The sequence below is a fragment of the Leptopilina boulardi genome, unplaced genomic scaffold (assembly GCF_019393585.1).
Source record: "Leptopilina boulardi isolate dan_hultmark-lab unplaced genomic scaffold, ZJU_Lbou_2.1 LbouV2_216, whole genome shotgun sequence".
NCBI lineage: Eukaryota > Metazoa > Arthropoda > Insecta > Hymenoptera > Figitidae > Leptopilina > Leptopilina boulardi.
In genome coordinates, this window is record NW_026137770.1 from 3,331,159 (window position 1) to 3,345,962 (window position 14,804).

Consider the following 14,804-nt stretch of genomic DNA (forward strand, 5'->3'; position numbering starts at 1 on the left):
CTGTCTGTAAATATGGCGACGCTTGTCAGTCAATGACAATTCAATGTTCATAATTATTATATTTACAAGTTTAATATAATAAAAAAAATAAACGTCACCAAAGTGATATTTTTTTGTGATATTTACAAAAGAAAACCAGTGAATAAGTTTACAAAAATTTTGTAATATACTTTCCATAATATGTGTTTCTTTGTATTTTATTATTTTTACAAATATTTCTCCTTCGATTTATTTAATACAGTTTTTTAAAACGATAAGCATTTTTCTTTTTGAATATGATCATTGTGATAAAAGTTATTATCAATAGAATTATTTTATAAAATATTATTATAGTTTAACAACAACAACAAAAATAGTATTTCACATATATTTCTTGTCATTCTCATTGAAAATATAAAAAGGTATAAGTTTCAATAAAAGTCAATGACATGGTATCGTGCGACGAAACGAAACTTGAACTTGTGCCAGTTAAAGGTAAAGGAGGCGGAAAGGAAGAATCAGTTGTTTTTGTTGAACAATTTGTCAAAGAAGTGCGTGATTTTAGTTCACAATATGGAAGCAATATTAGTATATCATATACAGCTTACAATATTGCCGGTAATCCAAGTAAATTTCCAGATTATGGAGATTTTCCTCAAGCTTTTGTTATGGTAGGTGCAATATATGTACCTATATGAGGTATTCTTTGGGTAAAAAGAAAACCCAACAAAAATTTTATATTATTAGATTTGCTAAATTACTTCAGTAAATTGTTGTTCTACATAACAGTAACAAATCATTAAAATATTAGCTCATTTAAAAAAATAATTGGAGAAATTAGTAGGGATTGAAATTTTGACAATTTAAATAACAAAATAAATAACAAAAATGTAGAGTTTTCAGACTTCGAAGTGACACACTTTTTTACTTTTTTGATACTTTTTTCGACAAGGCTACTTTTTTTTACTACTAATTTTGGCCAAAAGCCATTAAATGCTACTTTTTTCAAAAAATAATTTTAAAAATGACAAAATTCAAGAATTTTTAATTTTAACGAATTTTTTGATTCCTAAAAGCTCACCAAGTTGATGATTTATTATTGTCCGCTTGAATTACTGCTTTATATAATTATTTTTTACACGAATTTTCATTTTTCAAAATAGTATTTAACATAATTTCTTTTTAAACGACATTTTACTCAATAGAATTTTTAATTTGGCAAATTTTTTTGAACAGAATTTTTATTTTACAAAATTTCTCTTTACCCAACTGTTGTTTTTTTTTTTTTTTTTAATAATTCTAATTTAACCGAAATTCAGACAATAATTGTACTTTAGAGCATTTTAAATAAAAAAATATTTTAAATAATTGAAATGCCAAGATCTTGATTAAAGTAATTAGAAATAATTATTTCAACAAAAAATTTGAATCAAAATTTTTAATAATAATTGAATTTTGGAAGAGTTCGAGTTGAGATTTTTAGAAATAATTGAATTTTTGGAGATTTTGAATTAAAATTGTTGTTTTAAAATACTAAATATTTTATAGAAGCTTCCGATTCCAAGTTCTGGGATTTAAAAATTTTAATTACTTAAAATTCTGCGGAATGAGAGAATTCTAATAAATTAAAAATAGGTTAAATTAGAATTTTTTTTAAGAAACAGTTGGGTAATGAGAAATTTTGTAAAATAAAAATTCTGCCAAATAAAAATTCGGTACTTTGAAAATTCCGTTTGAGTAAACATTCGTTTAAAAAAATTCTGTATTAAATGCTATTTTGTAAAATAAAAATTTATGTGAAAAATCATTTTTATGGAATAATTATACACTCCTACCATTGTGCCAAAAACAAAAAGTTTATCGAAATTTAACAATAGATAGTTTTTTTTTTAAATAATCAGGAGAAAAATAGCGGCTGAGAAAAATGATGTTAATTTTATTTCTCAGAATTTTTCCTTCAATTTTTTTAGACAAGAGAATATTTACACTTTAACGTCAAACTTAGAAAACTAATTTTACTTTATTTTAAAGATGACACTTTTTTGATACTTTTTTTCAATTTTAGGGGATAATTTTTTTTTTTATTAAATAATACTTTTCATACATTTCTTAGTCTCTTACTACGCTTCGAAGACTGAGTTTTCAATGCCAAAAAAAGTTTTTTCAATAAAAATTTGTATGTCCATTTTTTTAAAATTAACCCTTACTTTTTGTTTTTAACCCTTTTTTCTCCATTTAAAATTCTTTTCGTTATTTTCATTGAAAATCTGGAGGTCTTTTCCAATAAATTATGTAAATATAAAAAATAGGACAGCAATGGGTTTGAGAGTAAATGTAAAAAAGAAAAAAAATTTTTTCAATGAAAATAACAATACAATTTTTAAATAGGGGCAAAGGGGACAAATATTAAAAACAAGAGTTAACTTTGAAAAAATGGGGTTAACAAATTTATTTATTTTTTTTTCAAAACTTATTTTGGGTTTGAAAAATACATAAAAAGTGCTTTAAAAAACCCTATTTACAAATTAAAATCCATAAATTTTTTTTAGAGTTATACAAATTTGAATGTAACAGTATTATTTAAAATTTCAAATAAAACAGATTTTCAATCCAATTTTTTTCAAAGTTAATCCATATTTTTTATTTGTGACCCCATTGCCCCTATTTAAAATTTTTTTTTTGTTATTTTTATTGAAAAATTGAGATTTTTTCCAACCAACTATGTACTTACCAACAACAATGAGTTTGCGAGAAAATGTGAAAAATAAAGCGAAAAAAAATTTTGTTTTTAGATGATATCACAAACTCATTGTTGTCCCATTTTTATATTTACACAGTTTAATTTAATTTAATATGGAGAAATATAAAAAAAAATCACAATTTCGAAAAAATAAGTGTTTATTCAGAAACAATGGAATTAAAATTTATATTTTATTTTTTATATTTATTTATTTTATAAATTGTTTTTGATATTGAAAATTACATGAAAAATGCTTTATAAAACTGTATTTACAAATTAAAATCCATAAAGTTTTATAATTGTTTTTACGGATTTCAAAGTAACTGTGTTTTTGAAAATGCAAATATTTCAATCCCCACGATTATCTTTAATTTTTTTAAAAATATTTTTGGTATTTATTACTCTAGAGTAAAACAACAATTTTCCAAAGTATTACCTCTCTCCAATAACATTAAATTTGGTGTGGCTTTTTTCTTAGAGAATGCTATATATATTATATTTAGAAAAAAAATCGATAAAAGTAATAAATAAGAATAAAAAAATAAATTTTTATCTATATTTATTAAACAAATTTTTTTTTATTTTGTTCGTACCTAATTAATATTTAATTTTCTTTAATAATAAAAATATTTTAGGCAAGTTTTTTTAAAAACTTTCTTTGTTTTGTTTAATTTATCTTTGTAATTGTGATTTCAGTTTAATAAACCACAAGTTATAATAATAAATAAATAATAATATATTTTTAATGTGAGTCCTAAATTTTTTCTAAAAACACTAAAAATTCAGGATTCACATGAATAACAAAAAAGAAGTCAAATTTCATAATATTTTTTTTTAATAAAAATATTTTATTTGAAAAACTTTGTCCTTTTAAAATTTAATTTCTGTATTGTAAATAACGAATAAAAACAATTTACTTAGAAAAAAAGACTGGACATGAGTTAAAATTATTGTATTAATTAAATAAATAAATAAAATTATAAATAAAAATATTGAAAAAAAAATTTTTTTTTTACGAATATATAAGAGTGATTTTATTGAATTTTATTTATATCTTTTTTTCTTTCTTTTGTGTAGAGAACCTACGGACAATGGTGGGACGAAGCGCCATCAAAATTGACTGATTATATGCCACAAAACAACGAATCACCAGTTAGTCATGATTATATAGGTTTGTATATTGAAGGCAAATTGTGTCTTTTATTTAAATATAATAAGATTAAAAGAATGATATATAAATATGTAAATTCTTTTCTTTTCTCTGCAGATGTTGAATATTATCAAGAAGTATATCCGATTAGAATTTCTGTATATGAGACCTATAATCCAGGAAGTGTTGTTAGAATCTGGGCTCGAGATGGTAGCGGACAATGGTTTCAATTGTGGAGTGGACCTCCACAAGTTGTACCACCAAAGCCCCGTATATTCTCACCGCCATTGCAGCTATGTAATTTCAAAACAAAGATGCTGAGATTGGAATTCAATCATAGCCTCTTGGATTATTATACTGAACTCGATGCTGTACTATTGATTGGTACAACTGAATTAATTCTTCCACATGTTGGCTTTCAAAATCGTAGTCTCAGTATTCTATTACGTGAATTGGGTGGCACTGGCTCTAATAAAGAAGATTGTCTTAATCTAACGCCTGATTATTTAAAAGCCAATCACGATTTAAAGGCACTCAAAAATAGTTTACACAAACATTGTGTTCTTTACAAGAGGTATTGATATCTATTTTTACCTTTCAAAAAAATTTGTTGTATTTTTAAAAATTCAGTTATAACTTTAAAAAACAATGTTCCAAAATTTATTAAAATAATTAGTTTAATTTACTTACATTAATTGTTAATTATATAAAAAATAGTTCAAAATATTTCTTTCATAAGAGCGATATTTTCACGTAAAAATAATCTATTGTATTAATTTTCTAAATTTTTGTTTCCAGCAAAGTTACCGATAAACTTCCTAAAGGAAAATTAGCAGCTAAACTTGGATTACATTGTCATTATGTTCCACCAATAGAAGAAGCCTTCAATAGTTTACAACATTTTTTACAAGAAGAATTTCCAAAGTTAATAAGAGAAATAAATCGCTCTTCTATAAATTCTATTGCAGCTGACAGTGATTTTGCACCTTGTTCAAGTAACGTTGATCACAAGACTTGTGGCAGCTTTTCTGTTCTTCCCGTAAGTTTTATTTTTTTTAAACTATAAATTAATAATAATCGAAAGTTTAGATTCGATAAAAAAAAAAATTCTTACTACAAATTGACATTTTTATATCAACAATTTCTTTAGCAATCAAAAGAAAAAGAATTTTATTTTCCATATATTTTGTTATATTATTTAAAAGTGCGCCAAAAGTTATTTAGACTTTAAAGAAAATTATTAAAATTATGAATAATTTTTTAATTTGCAAATTTATTTGTTCTTCTAAATGTTAGGAAGTAATGAATATTTTTTTTTGTTTTTGCCTTTCTGACAGGATGAAACTGTATTGAAGATATTGAAAAACTTGGATCTTCGATCTCTTGTTCAATGTTGTAAAGTGAACAAACACTTTAACAATATTGCAAGAGATGCTTTACTTTACACTAGTCTGAATTTGAAACCTTATTGGTATTGTATAGACGCAATTGCATTACAAAATCTAGCGCCTAGATGTCAGTATTTACAACGATTGGACCTTTCCTGGTGTGGAAATTACGATGCCATTAGTAGTCAAGATTTAGTTGATTTTCTACAAAACTGCGGTAATCTTATAACTCACCTTCGTCTCAATTGCTGTCGATTTGTGAATGATTTTGTCGTACGTGAAATAGCACGAATCTGCAAAAATCTCAAAGGTAAATTTCAAATTTTAATCAATAAGAAAATAAATAACAACTATTATCTTCTTTTGAAAATTTCAATTTAAATTATTGTTAGTTTGTTAAAAATTGACAATTTGAAATTAAAATTATCAAAAAGAGAAAATAAAAATAAAAATCGTAAATTTTATTTAATACTTTCTTTTACAAGAATTGTGCCTGAGAAATTGTACTGAAATTACTAACAATGGATTCGCGGAACTTGGAAGTTTGCAAGCACTTGAAAGACTGGAATTATATAGAACTAATATTGAGACAAATAATTTGTGTACAATTCTACGTAAAAATCCAAATATTCGTCATTTGAATTTAGCAGGAATGCACGATCGTTTAAATATGGATAAAGTAGCAATTGAAATAGCCAATTCATGTATAAATTTGGAAAGTATTGATTTTTGGAAGGCACAAACTCTCACACCACAAGGAGTTCGAGCTTTAACACGTTGCGTTCATCTTCGTGAAGTGGATTTTGGTTGGTGGTAAGTGTCAATTGCAGAACAAACAAAAACTTTAATTCAAACTCTTCTAAAGTTTAAAAATGAGTTTATGCAAAAATAAATAAATTCTCAAAAAGAATGTATAATGAAAACAAACAATAAGTATAAAAATCAGTTTTTCGACCACAATTTTTTATGAATTAACAAAAAATAATAAAAAACATCATTCTTTTTTAACGTTTCGGAATCTAACCAACTTCCTCTTCGAAATTTATTCTAAAATGAAAAATATCTTCTTATAATTTTAACATATAAAGAGGGGGAAAAAAAATTAAAATCTTTTACAAAAATAAATAATTTCTATAAAAATGAAAAACTTACCAACATTACAAACAAAAATGAAATTTAAACATTTCTGATCTCACTAGAAATGTAAGAGAGAAACCAAAATGAAAATTATAAAGAACATGTTTGAATTGAATCTAAAAAAATAATTTTTTTTTTAATAATGTTAAAACATCCAACAAAAAAAAACTATTTAAAGTTGAGTCACTTCTACAATATCTAAATGTTAAGTTTCAATAATTATTTTAATTTTATGAGAAATATTTTATGGTATGGAATAGAAATGACTGTGAAAAAATTCTAGTTTTAATATTATTTTTTAGACGAATTTTCAATTATTGAATTAAAATTTGACATATTTTCTTTTTATACAAACTTTTTAGCTACCGAATTTTTTTTTAAAGTCATTTTTTTTACATGAATTTTTAAATAAAAGAATTTTAATTTAACATAATTCTCATGCAATCGAATTTTTAAAAGACAAAAATTCCACCTCACCGAATTTTCATTTGTCCGAAATTACAAATAACCAAATAAACAATCGACAGAAAGATTTCGGAGCAATTTTTAAAATTGACCAATTAGAAATTATCAAGAAAATCGTGATTGGCCAATTTTTAAAATTGCACCGAAATCTTTCTTGTCGATTGTTTATTCGGTCATTTGTAATTTCGGAGAAATGAAAATTCGGCGTCTTAAAAATTTTATCAATTAAAAATTCGTACAAATAAACATTCCGACAAATTAAAATTCGGTAAATTGGAATTTCTGTCATTTAATTAAATTTGAATCACATAAAATTCTGTTAAATTAAAATTCTTTTGAATAAAAAGTCATATAATGAAAATGACTAAAATAAAAATTTTGCCAAACAAAAATTCGGTAGCTCAAAATTTTAAGTAAAAATTCATATAAAAAAAAATTCTGTCAAATACAAAATCGAAAAATGAAAATTCGTTTAAAAAATAATTATTTTTAATAAAATTCTTTAAAATCGTTTCATTAATGTTTCTTATTTATTTTTTTTTAATTAATAAATTGTTAAATTGTGATCGAAAAACTGATTTTTATATCAAGATTGTGAGAACGTTATTTATTAATAAAAAATACGTCTTTTTTTTAAATAGCAGTGGAATGGGAGTAGCAGGCGACTCATTGAGAGCTTTCTTTACATCATGTCGACAACTTGAAAAAGTCTTTTTAACAGCACTAAGAGGTCTCACTGATCGCGATATTGAACCTTTACTTTTATGTCAACAACTTCAACAATTGGATGTTATGGCTGCACGTTCCCTGAGTCATGATATATTTTTACGATTTCTTCTCTGTTGTCCTGAATTAAAAATGATGGACCTCAGTTTTTGTGATGGAATTAGTGACGTTAAAGTTCAAGAATGGCGTCAACTTTATCCCCATGTTTCGATTAAAAAAAGTTTTCAAGCAAGATTCTATTTCTCGTGAAAAAATTCTAGATATCTTAGTTTTTTATTATAAAACAACAAATTTACAAAATCATACAAAGTCTGAATATAATGTAGGACACTAAAAAGAACAAAGACTCACAAAAAAAAAAAATTATTATATGTAGTTGTTTTTAAATATTATTTCGAGTTTTTCTCGCTAAATTGTATTAATTTCATTCCAAAAGAATTTGTACATTGCATGTTGTTCAAAAAATCAAATTGTTTTTATTTCCTTGGATTTAAAAAAAAAAAATTAATTTATGTACTATAATTTATTTACAAAATTGTGTTAAAAAATAATTTGATAAAATCAACTGTTGTACACTAGCTTTAATTGTAATTGTCGTGAAGCAAATTTTTTACATTTATATGGATATATATAAAAAAAAAAAATAAGGAAAATTTGTATGTATATTAAAGAATGATTTGCGTGATAAAAAAATGGTGTTAATTATTTATAGTTGATTTTAATTTTCTTGTACAAGTTATAAGAAAATCAAAATTATGAAAAAGAAGAGAATATTTATTTTTAGTGTTTCTACAAAAAAAATTAATATTTTTAATCATATTCTATTTAAAAAAAAAAAAAAAGTTATTGAAAAAAGAACAAATTTAATAATAAAATTTTACTTAATTCTATAATAAAACTATTGTAAAGATACAATTTTTTTTTCTTATTTCTGATTAAATCGAAGAGATTTTAATTTGTTATAAGCCGCATCTGACAATTGTGAGGCATGACCACTACGAAATTTCGGTTCAACATTCTTAATATCATTAAAATTTTGTGTCCGATTATAATCATAATTATTAGTGATAATCTTCCGTGTTGGCACAAATTTTAAAGCTTCTTCCCATTTGTTTGTATTTTTAATGCTTAACATTATATCTGTGCAATGATTTATATTTAAACTTTTATTACTGCCAGAATTAAAGTCCAAATAGTTGTCCAAGGGAAATTTTGCTATCTGAATACCTTCCTCTTTTGCTTTCGCTAATGTCAGTGGTTTACTGTGAGCCTAAAAAAAAAATTTTTTTTCTTTTATTTCATCCGTTTTTTTCGACAATATATTTTTTTTAAATGTTTATTAAATAGAAATTTTATTTTACTTAAAAACTGACATTTTACTTACTTTGTCAACTATAGCGCCAATAATATAAATTTTATCAGGAATAAAATTGCTCATAACATTGTTTGTATGTGGTGTTAAATAAATTAAATCTTTTTTTGGAAAAAGTTCAAGATATGATTTCGTTGTATATGTTAATGGAAAACCAGGTTCATTCATAGTGGGTAGAAAACTATAAATTCTTTTTATTAGTTCACCTTTTAAATCAATATTACACAAAATAATATCAAATGGATCGATATTCTCTCGATTTTTTCCAAATGAAAACATAAATTGTTTTGCACAACTTGATATTTCAGTAGTAGTCATATGTGATTCAAATCCACAGTCAAATACTAATTTTTCACCAAACATCATGGCGCTTATTAATTTGGAATTAAAAAAATGACTCATTTTAGTTCTATAGACACGATGAAACATTGTATTATTATTTAAACCATATCTCAAATGATGTGATTCTTCATTGATTTTTTTCAATATTAAGGCCTGCTTCGATAGTGTATTTTCCCTTCTCTTTAATTTGTCATTTAATTTCTTTATTTCATTTATCCAGAGAAATTCTAAATACAGTCTATAATAAAAAACAAAAATCTTAAATTAATTTTCAAGCGTTTCAATGATATTATAAAAAATATCTTTAAAAAAAATTGTTATTTTTTTCTTGCATTTTCATCAATTTTGGAGGAAAAAAAAAGTTTTTTGTGCTGAAAAAAATTTTATAAACAGTTACACATTACAAAGATACAAAAAATAAGAAAATTCAAAATTTTTTTTTTTAAAAAATTGCAATTAATTTTTCTTACAATTCTTCGTAAAGTTTAATTGTTTATACAAATTTTTTAAGAACAAAAAACTTTTTTTCTTGTAACTTGTATATTTTTATAAATTAATTTGTATGCAATATTAATGAAACAAACGAAAATGTGAAAAAATGACAATTTTTTTTTACATTTTTGCAATTTAATTAATAATTTAATTAAAAAAATATGGTAAAAATTAGTTTTTTATCGTTGTATTAAATATTACATTTTCAACTTTAGTTAAAATATTAAAAGAAAAGAACCTAAAATTTAAAATAAAACAATTACTATTTTTTTTTTTTTTTATAAAGAACAAACCTTCTACGATTTTGAGATTTAATTTTTAAAATTTGTAACCAGTGTGTCGGTCTTATTGTACTTGGAACTTTTGCTCCACTTTGACGTAATAAATCTATTTCAAGTTCTATAACGTTAAAAAATGTTTTATTCTCCACATCTAATGCTAATAATTTGTCGAGTTTCTTTTGTGCTTCTGCTTGTATTTCTCTTTGTACTTGAACACTTGGATTTTTTTGTGAATTTTCATCAAATTCATCTTCAAATTCTGCGAATGTTGTTTTTGTACAAAAACACTTTGTTATTATATTACAAGTAAATGCATTTAATGAAATTTTCGATATCACAGGTGAAGCAGTCATTAATAAATTGTTATTAACAATATTTGCTGTATTTAACAAAACACTACTGTTAAATTGTTTTGTTACTGTTATAAAAAGTCTGTGTGTATGTTTATACATTTTTAATATGTTCAACAAAACACAAATCACATATGAAAATAATCACTTATAATTGTATTATTTATCATTAGTAAAAATTCAATATTCAAACATTGGTATATTCTGTAGAGGTTAGGTTTTTAAAACATTGTATTTTATATGATTATAAACGATACTATTTTAAAATGCATATAACGATAATCAAAATTACATAATTATAAAACAAAATAACAAAAAATTCTATTTTATTAAGTAGTTAAATTAATTATCTTTAAATTTTTTTATAACTCCGATTTTTTTTTAAAAACACATGTGGTCCGTAGAGACCCAAACTTGATTTAGTGAGTACATGCAGAATGTGCGGAATTCTCTAAAATAATTTATAAAAACAATTTTATTTTATCATTTAATAATTCTTGGCAACATATTAACAAATTATTTTTCTGATAAATCATAAATTTATGTATTTATATGATTTATTTGAAAGTTTTAATTTTGTAAAATTTGTTTTGTACTTGATTTCAGCGGTAATAATTTAAATTCTAAGGCGGGAATATGTAAATTCTGAAAACAAACAAATTTATAACTTTAATTCATACAGTTTGAACATTATTATATTTAATATTAATTATAAAAAAAAATTTCCTATAATAGTAAAAAATATATATTTTAGAAAAAAAATTATAGTATTTTGCTAGACCAATCAAAATGCATTGTTAAAATACAAGCAAAGAAGCAAGTAACGATACAGATTTCTCTAGAAGAGAAAGAAGAACTAAAAGCCCTGACCTGCGCAGACTTGTTTTGAGCAGCTGTGTTGCTGTCATAAAAATATAACATTACAGTAATTATTTATACGTATAGGAAATATTTTGCAAAGTAATTGCTTTTGTAAATATGTTCATTTATTTATTTAGAAATAATATTCTTTTGAAAATTTTATTATTATTTACATGAATATAATATATTTATATTATGATCATTGATTGTAAAGTTTTAAATAATATAATTAAATAACTTTTTGTTTTTTAAAAAAAAATTAAATTGTTTTGTGTATCAGTTTTATTGATAATATTTAAAGCAAAATAAAAAATATGGATGAATTTTCACCTGATTTAAAAACTATTTTTAATGAAATGAGCAAACTACGAAAGGTGAGTTATTATTGTAACTAATTAAGTAGATAATTATTTGAGGATCATTTTTCGTTTTTTTTTTTTTTATAGAATTAAAATATGACCTTTGCATTTATTATATATTATAAACATTATCTGATGTTCATTTATTTTCACATTTTGTAAACATAAGGTAGAATTTTAACGTTTTTTCTAACCTATATTTATATTAGATTCTTTTTTGTTATACTTTCATTTATATACATGAGATATAAATATAATTTAAATAAACAAAAATACTAAAATTAAAAATCTCATTTTTAAAATTAATTTCTTCTTTTTTTGAATTATTAAAAAAAAATTTACCTATTTTTTATTTTACAATATATGTATCATGTATATATAGGCGTTTGTGAATTTGAAAATTGAACATTCAGCACTTTTTAAACAATCAGAGAAGCAAAAAGTACAATTAGAGAAATCGAAAAATCGTTGCCAAAAATTGATGGATTTATTTACTGCAAAATATAAAATCATGATGGAAAACAGTTCATGTTTAAATAGTGAATTAAAATATTTAAGACAAGTTACAGAAGACTTACAATCACAACTTACGAGTCAAACAACTGAATTACAAAATAAAGAAAATCTCTGTAAGTATTTACATTATATTTTTTTTTTTTTGTTTACAAAAAATAAAATAAAAACATTTTATTTAATTGGTTTAAAAATAATTTTCCAAAATATAATGAAAATTTGTTTTATTTATGATGCTAAAGTCAACAATGTTTTCGATTAACAATTAGAAAACATGCGTTATTTAGTTGAAAAATTATAAAATAAATTTTCTAAAACTATATTTTTTATAATTTATAATTTTGAAAATCACTGAAAAAATATTTTAGTTTTATAATAATTTAAAAAAAAAAATTTATTTTATTTTCCTTAATAGTTGCTAATTTAGAAGAAGAGATGGAAATTTTAAGATCACGATTTGATTTACAAACTGATGAACACAAGAAAAACATAGAAACTATATTAGATCGGAATCGTATTGAAAAAAATCGAGAAATTTCACAATATCAAGAGAAATTAGATTTGGCCAATGCTGAGGTAATTTAACAAATTATTTTTTTTCAGTCAACATTACTTGTTGTATTTGAATCAATTTTCTTTTATATATTAATTTCCAAAATTAAACTCTCATGATTAAAAAAAAATCTAGAAGATTTTTATACAAACATTTATCCAAATTTACTATGATATTCATGACTAAAAATTATCTAAATCAAAAATTTCTCAAATGAATTGTCCCAAATTAAAAAAAAAAAATTAAAAAATTGATTTATGTTTGATAATTAAATTTTTTAATTTTAGGTGATCCATTTGAGAAATTTTAAACAATGTGTAAAATTTTTAAAAAATTGTTTTATGAACTTAGCTATTAAAAAATGTTGTCTAATAGTTTAATTTAATTTTTTTAAGATTTTAAAATTGAAAGAAAGATTAAATTATGAAATTGAAGCAAAAAATAAAACAAGAAGATCATCAACTAATTATCATCCTGCCTTAAGTGATGACTGTGAAAATGATACTCCTATTAAAGGAAAATATTCAATTAAAAAAAGAAAAAGTATGGATAATAGGTAAATTTACTTTTTTTTCTATTCAAACTTTGTAGAAATTTAGGGTTCGGAGTGTATGACTTTTTCTACATTTTTGTTTTTATAAATTCAACTTTTTTTAACTTTTATAATATAAAATGTAAATTTTTTCGACGTCTTAAATTTAATCCGAAGCCTGAAAGTTAGAAAACACAAAATAAAGTTGATGTTGATTTTTATACATGCATGATAAATTTTTTTTTTTAGGTGGCCTAAATTAAATATTACATCAACAAAAGCGGAGGAAACCCCTTTAACTCCAGAACAACCGATAAAAAGAAAAAAACTCTTTTTACTTGATAATGATACTATTGTGGATTTGGAAACACCATAAACATTCTGTTTTTACATATATAATAATGATATTTTAAATGTTACCAATACCAAAAGGAATCAAGTTAACAATTTTAATTTTACTAGTGCCGAATATTTAAAAGCTAGTAATAAATATTAAAACTTTGAAATAATGCATATCATTTATAATGAATTAAGATTATAATTTTAAAAACATTTTTTCAAAGTATCGTTAACTTGCATTTGGCCAATCAAAGTATTATGTAAATTTTAAGTGTTAACTTTTAAGAAATATTGTATTATTTAATACGTTACATAATATATTTTTTATATAACGAAATTGTTTATTATATATATATATATATATATTTATTAATTAGAAAATTCCATTTTATACTTAATATAATATAATAATAATTATTGCAAAAAAAATAATTACCGTATTTAATAATAATAAATTAGTAGCGTCATTTATGAGAAAATTCTACGTGAACTGGCACAAAGAATATTTGATGATTCGCGAAAATTTTAATGAAACTAACAATATTTTTTTATTAAGTAGTCGAAATTTTTTTTATGAAATTCATGTTTTTCTATTCATAGAGTAAATAAAAAATATAAGTTAAACAGTTTTTTAAAATTTGAAGATTTATACAAGTTATTGTTATATAAACATTTCTGTTATTGATTTAAAAATTTTTTCTTTGTCTATTAATTTTGAAAATCACTTTTTCTAGCGCTTGGCATTATTGTTTTAAATTAACACCGCTTTCGATTAATATTTTTCATTTTTTAAAAATATAAACAATTTATTTGAACAAATAAAAATTAATCTAACTTCTCCCTCGGTTAACCTATTAACGCCGAAAACCAGAAAATTTTTTGAACACTTTCAACCTAAGTTATTATTAATAAAACGGTCAATTTTATTACCAGAGGTACGTTTCCCGTAGGTCTTAAGTGTGCTTTTTCCAATTCCGGTGTCAAAAATCAATTTTGTTCAAGCCATAATTAAATATGGCGGTTTTATTATCAAAAAAAACTAAAAAATTCATTTTTTCAAGTTTAGCAATTTTTTTTACTCTGAAACAGTGTGAGAATAAAATTCCATTCTCAACTATAGGTGTATAAAAATGGTATACTTTCGAGAAACGTAAAGTAAAATTAAAAATTTCAAGATGGCCGACCAATATGGCGTCAAATATAAAGTAAAATGCGAAAGTTTTGA

At 22.8% G+C, this 14,804-nt stretch overlaps 3 protein-coding genes across 3 annotated transcripts; 2 read left to right on the forward strand and 1 right to left on the reverse strand.

The window, feature by feature from the left end:
• The first annotated feature begins 43 nt into the window (after positions 1 to 43).
• LOC127279344 (F-box/LRR-repeat protein 4) lies at positions 44 to 8,290 on the forward strand. The gene is made up of 7 exons (XM_051301650.1): positions 44 to 650; positions 3,797 to 3,890; positions 3,987 to 4,443; positions 4,668 to 4,908; positions 5,207 to 5,567; positions 5,743 to 6,070; positions 7,501 to 8,290. The coding sequence occupies exons 1-7, from the start codon at positions 429 to 431 to the stop codon at positions 7,832 to 7,834; spliced, it is 2,037 nt and encodes a 678-aa protein (XP_051157607.1). The 5' UTR covers positions 44 to 428; the 3' UTR covers positions 7,835 to 8,290.
• Positions 8,291 to 8,338: 48 nt separating this feature from the next.
• On the reverse strand, positions 8,339 to 10,842 carry LOC127279346 (mitochondrial ribonuclease P protein 1 homolog). The gene is made up of 3 exons (XM_051301652.1): positions 10,085 to 10,842; positions 8,970 to 9,537; positions 8,339 to 8,855 (listed from the first exon to the last, which is right to left on the reverse strand). The coding sequence occupies exons 1-3, from the start codon at positions 10,522 to 10,524 to the stop codon at positions 8,511 to 8,513; spliced, it is 1,353 nt and encodes a 450-aa protein (XP_051157609.1). The 5' UTR covers positions 10,525 to 10,842; the 3' UTR covers positions 8,339 to 8,510.
• A 469-nt stretch (positions 10,843 to 11,311) lies between these two features.
• Positions 11,312 to 13,916, forward strand: LOC127279490 (uncharacterized). Its single transcript, XM_051301883.1, has 5 exons — positions 11,312 to 11,657; positions 12,025 to 12,271; positions 12,571 to 12,731; positions 13,104 to 13,264; positions 13,490 to 13,916. The coding sequence occupies exons 1-5, from the start codon at positions 11,598 to 11,600 to the stop codon at positions 13,614 to 13,616; spliced, it is 756 nt and encodes a 251-aa protein (XP_051157840.1). The 5' UTR covers positions 11,312 to 11,597; the 3' UTR covers positions 13,617 to 13,916.
• The last annotated feature ends 888 nt before the right edge of the window (positions 13,917 to 14,804 follow it).

Coding starts and splice junctions, on each gene's coding strand:
- LOC127279490 (XM_051301883.1), top strand. CDS start 11,598: ATGGATGAATTTTCACCTGATTTAAAAACTATTTTTAATGAAATGAGC. Junction 12,732..13,103: donor TAGATTTGGCCAATGCTGAG/GTAATTTAACAA, acceptor AATTTTTTTAAG/ATTTTAAAATTGAAAGAAAG. Junction 13,265..13,489: donor AGAAAAAGTATGGATAATAG/GTAAATTTACTT, acceptor TTTTTTTTTTAG/GTGGCCTAAATTAAATATTA.
- LOC127279346 (XM_051301652.1), bottom strand. CDS start 10,524: ATGTATAAACATACACACAGACTTTTTATAACAGTAACAAAACAATTT. Junction 9,538..10,084: donor AAATCTCAAAATCGTAGAAG/GTTTGTTCTTTA, acceptor TTTTTATTATAG/ACTGTATTTAGAATTTCTCT. Junction 8,856..8,969: donor TTGGCGCTATAGTTGACAAA/GTAAGTAAAATG, acceptor TTTTTTTTTTAG/GCTCACAGTAAACCACTGAC.
- LOC127279344 (XM_051301650.1), top strand. CDS start 429: ATGGTATCGTGCGACGAAACGAAACTTGAACTTGTGCCAGTTAAAGGT. Junction 5,568..5,742: donor AATCTGCAAAAATCTCAAAG/GTAAATTTCAAA, acceptor TTCTTTTACAAG/AATTGTGCCTGAGAAATTGT. Junction 6,071..7,500: donor GAAGTGGATTTTGGTTGGTG/GTAAGTGTCAAT, acceptor TTTTTTAAATAG/CAGTGGAATGGGAGTAGCAG.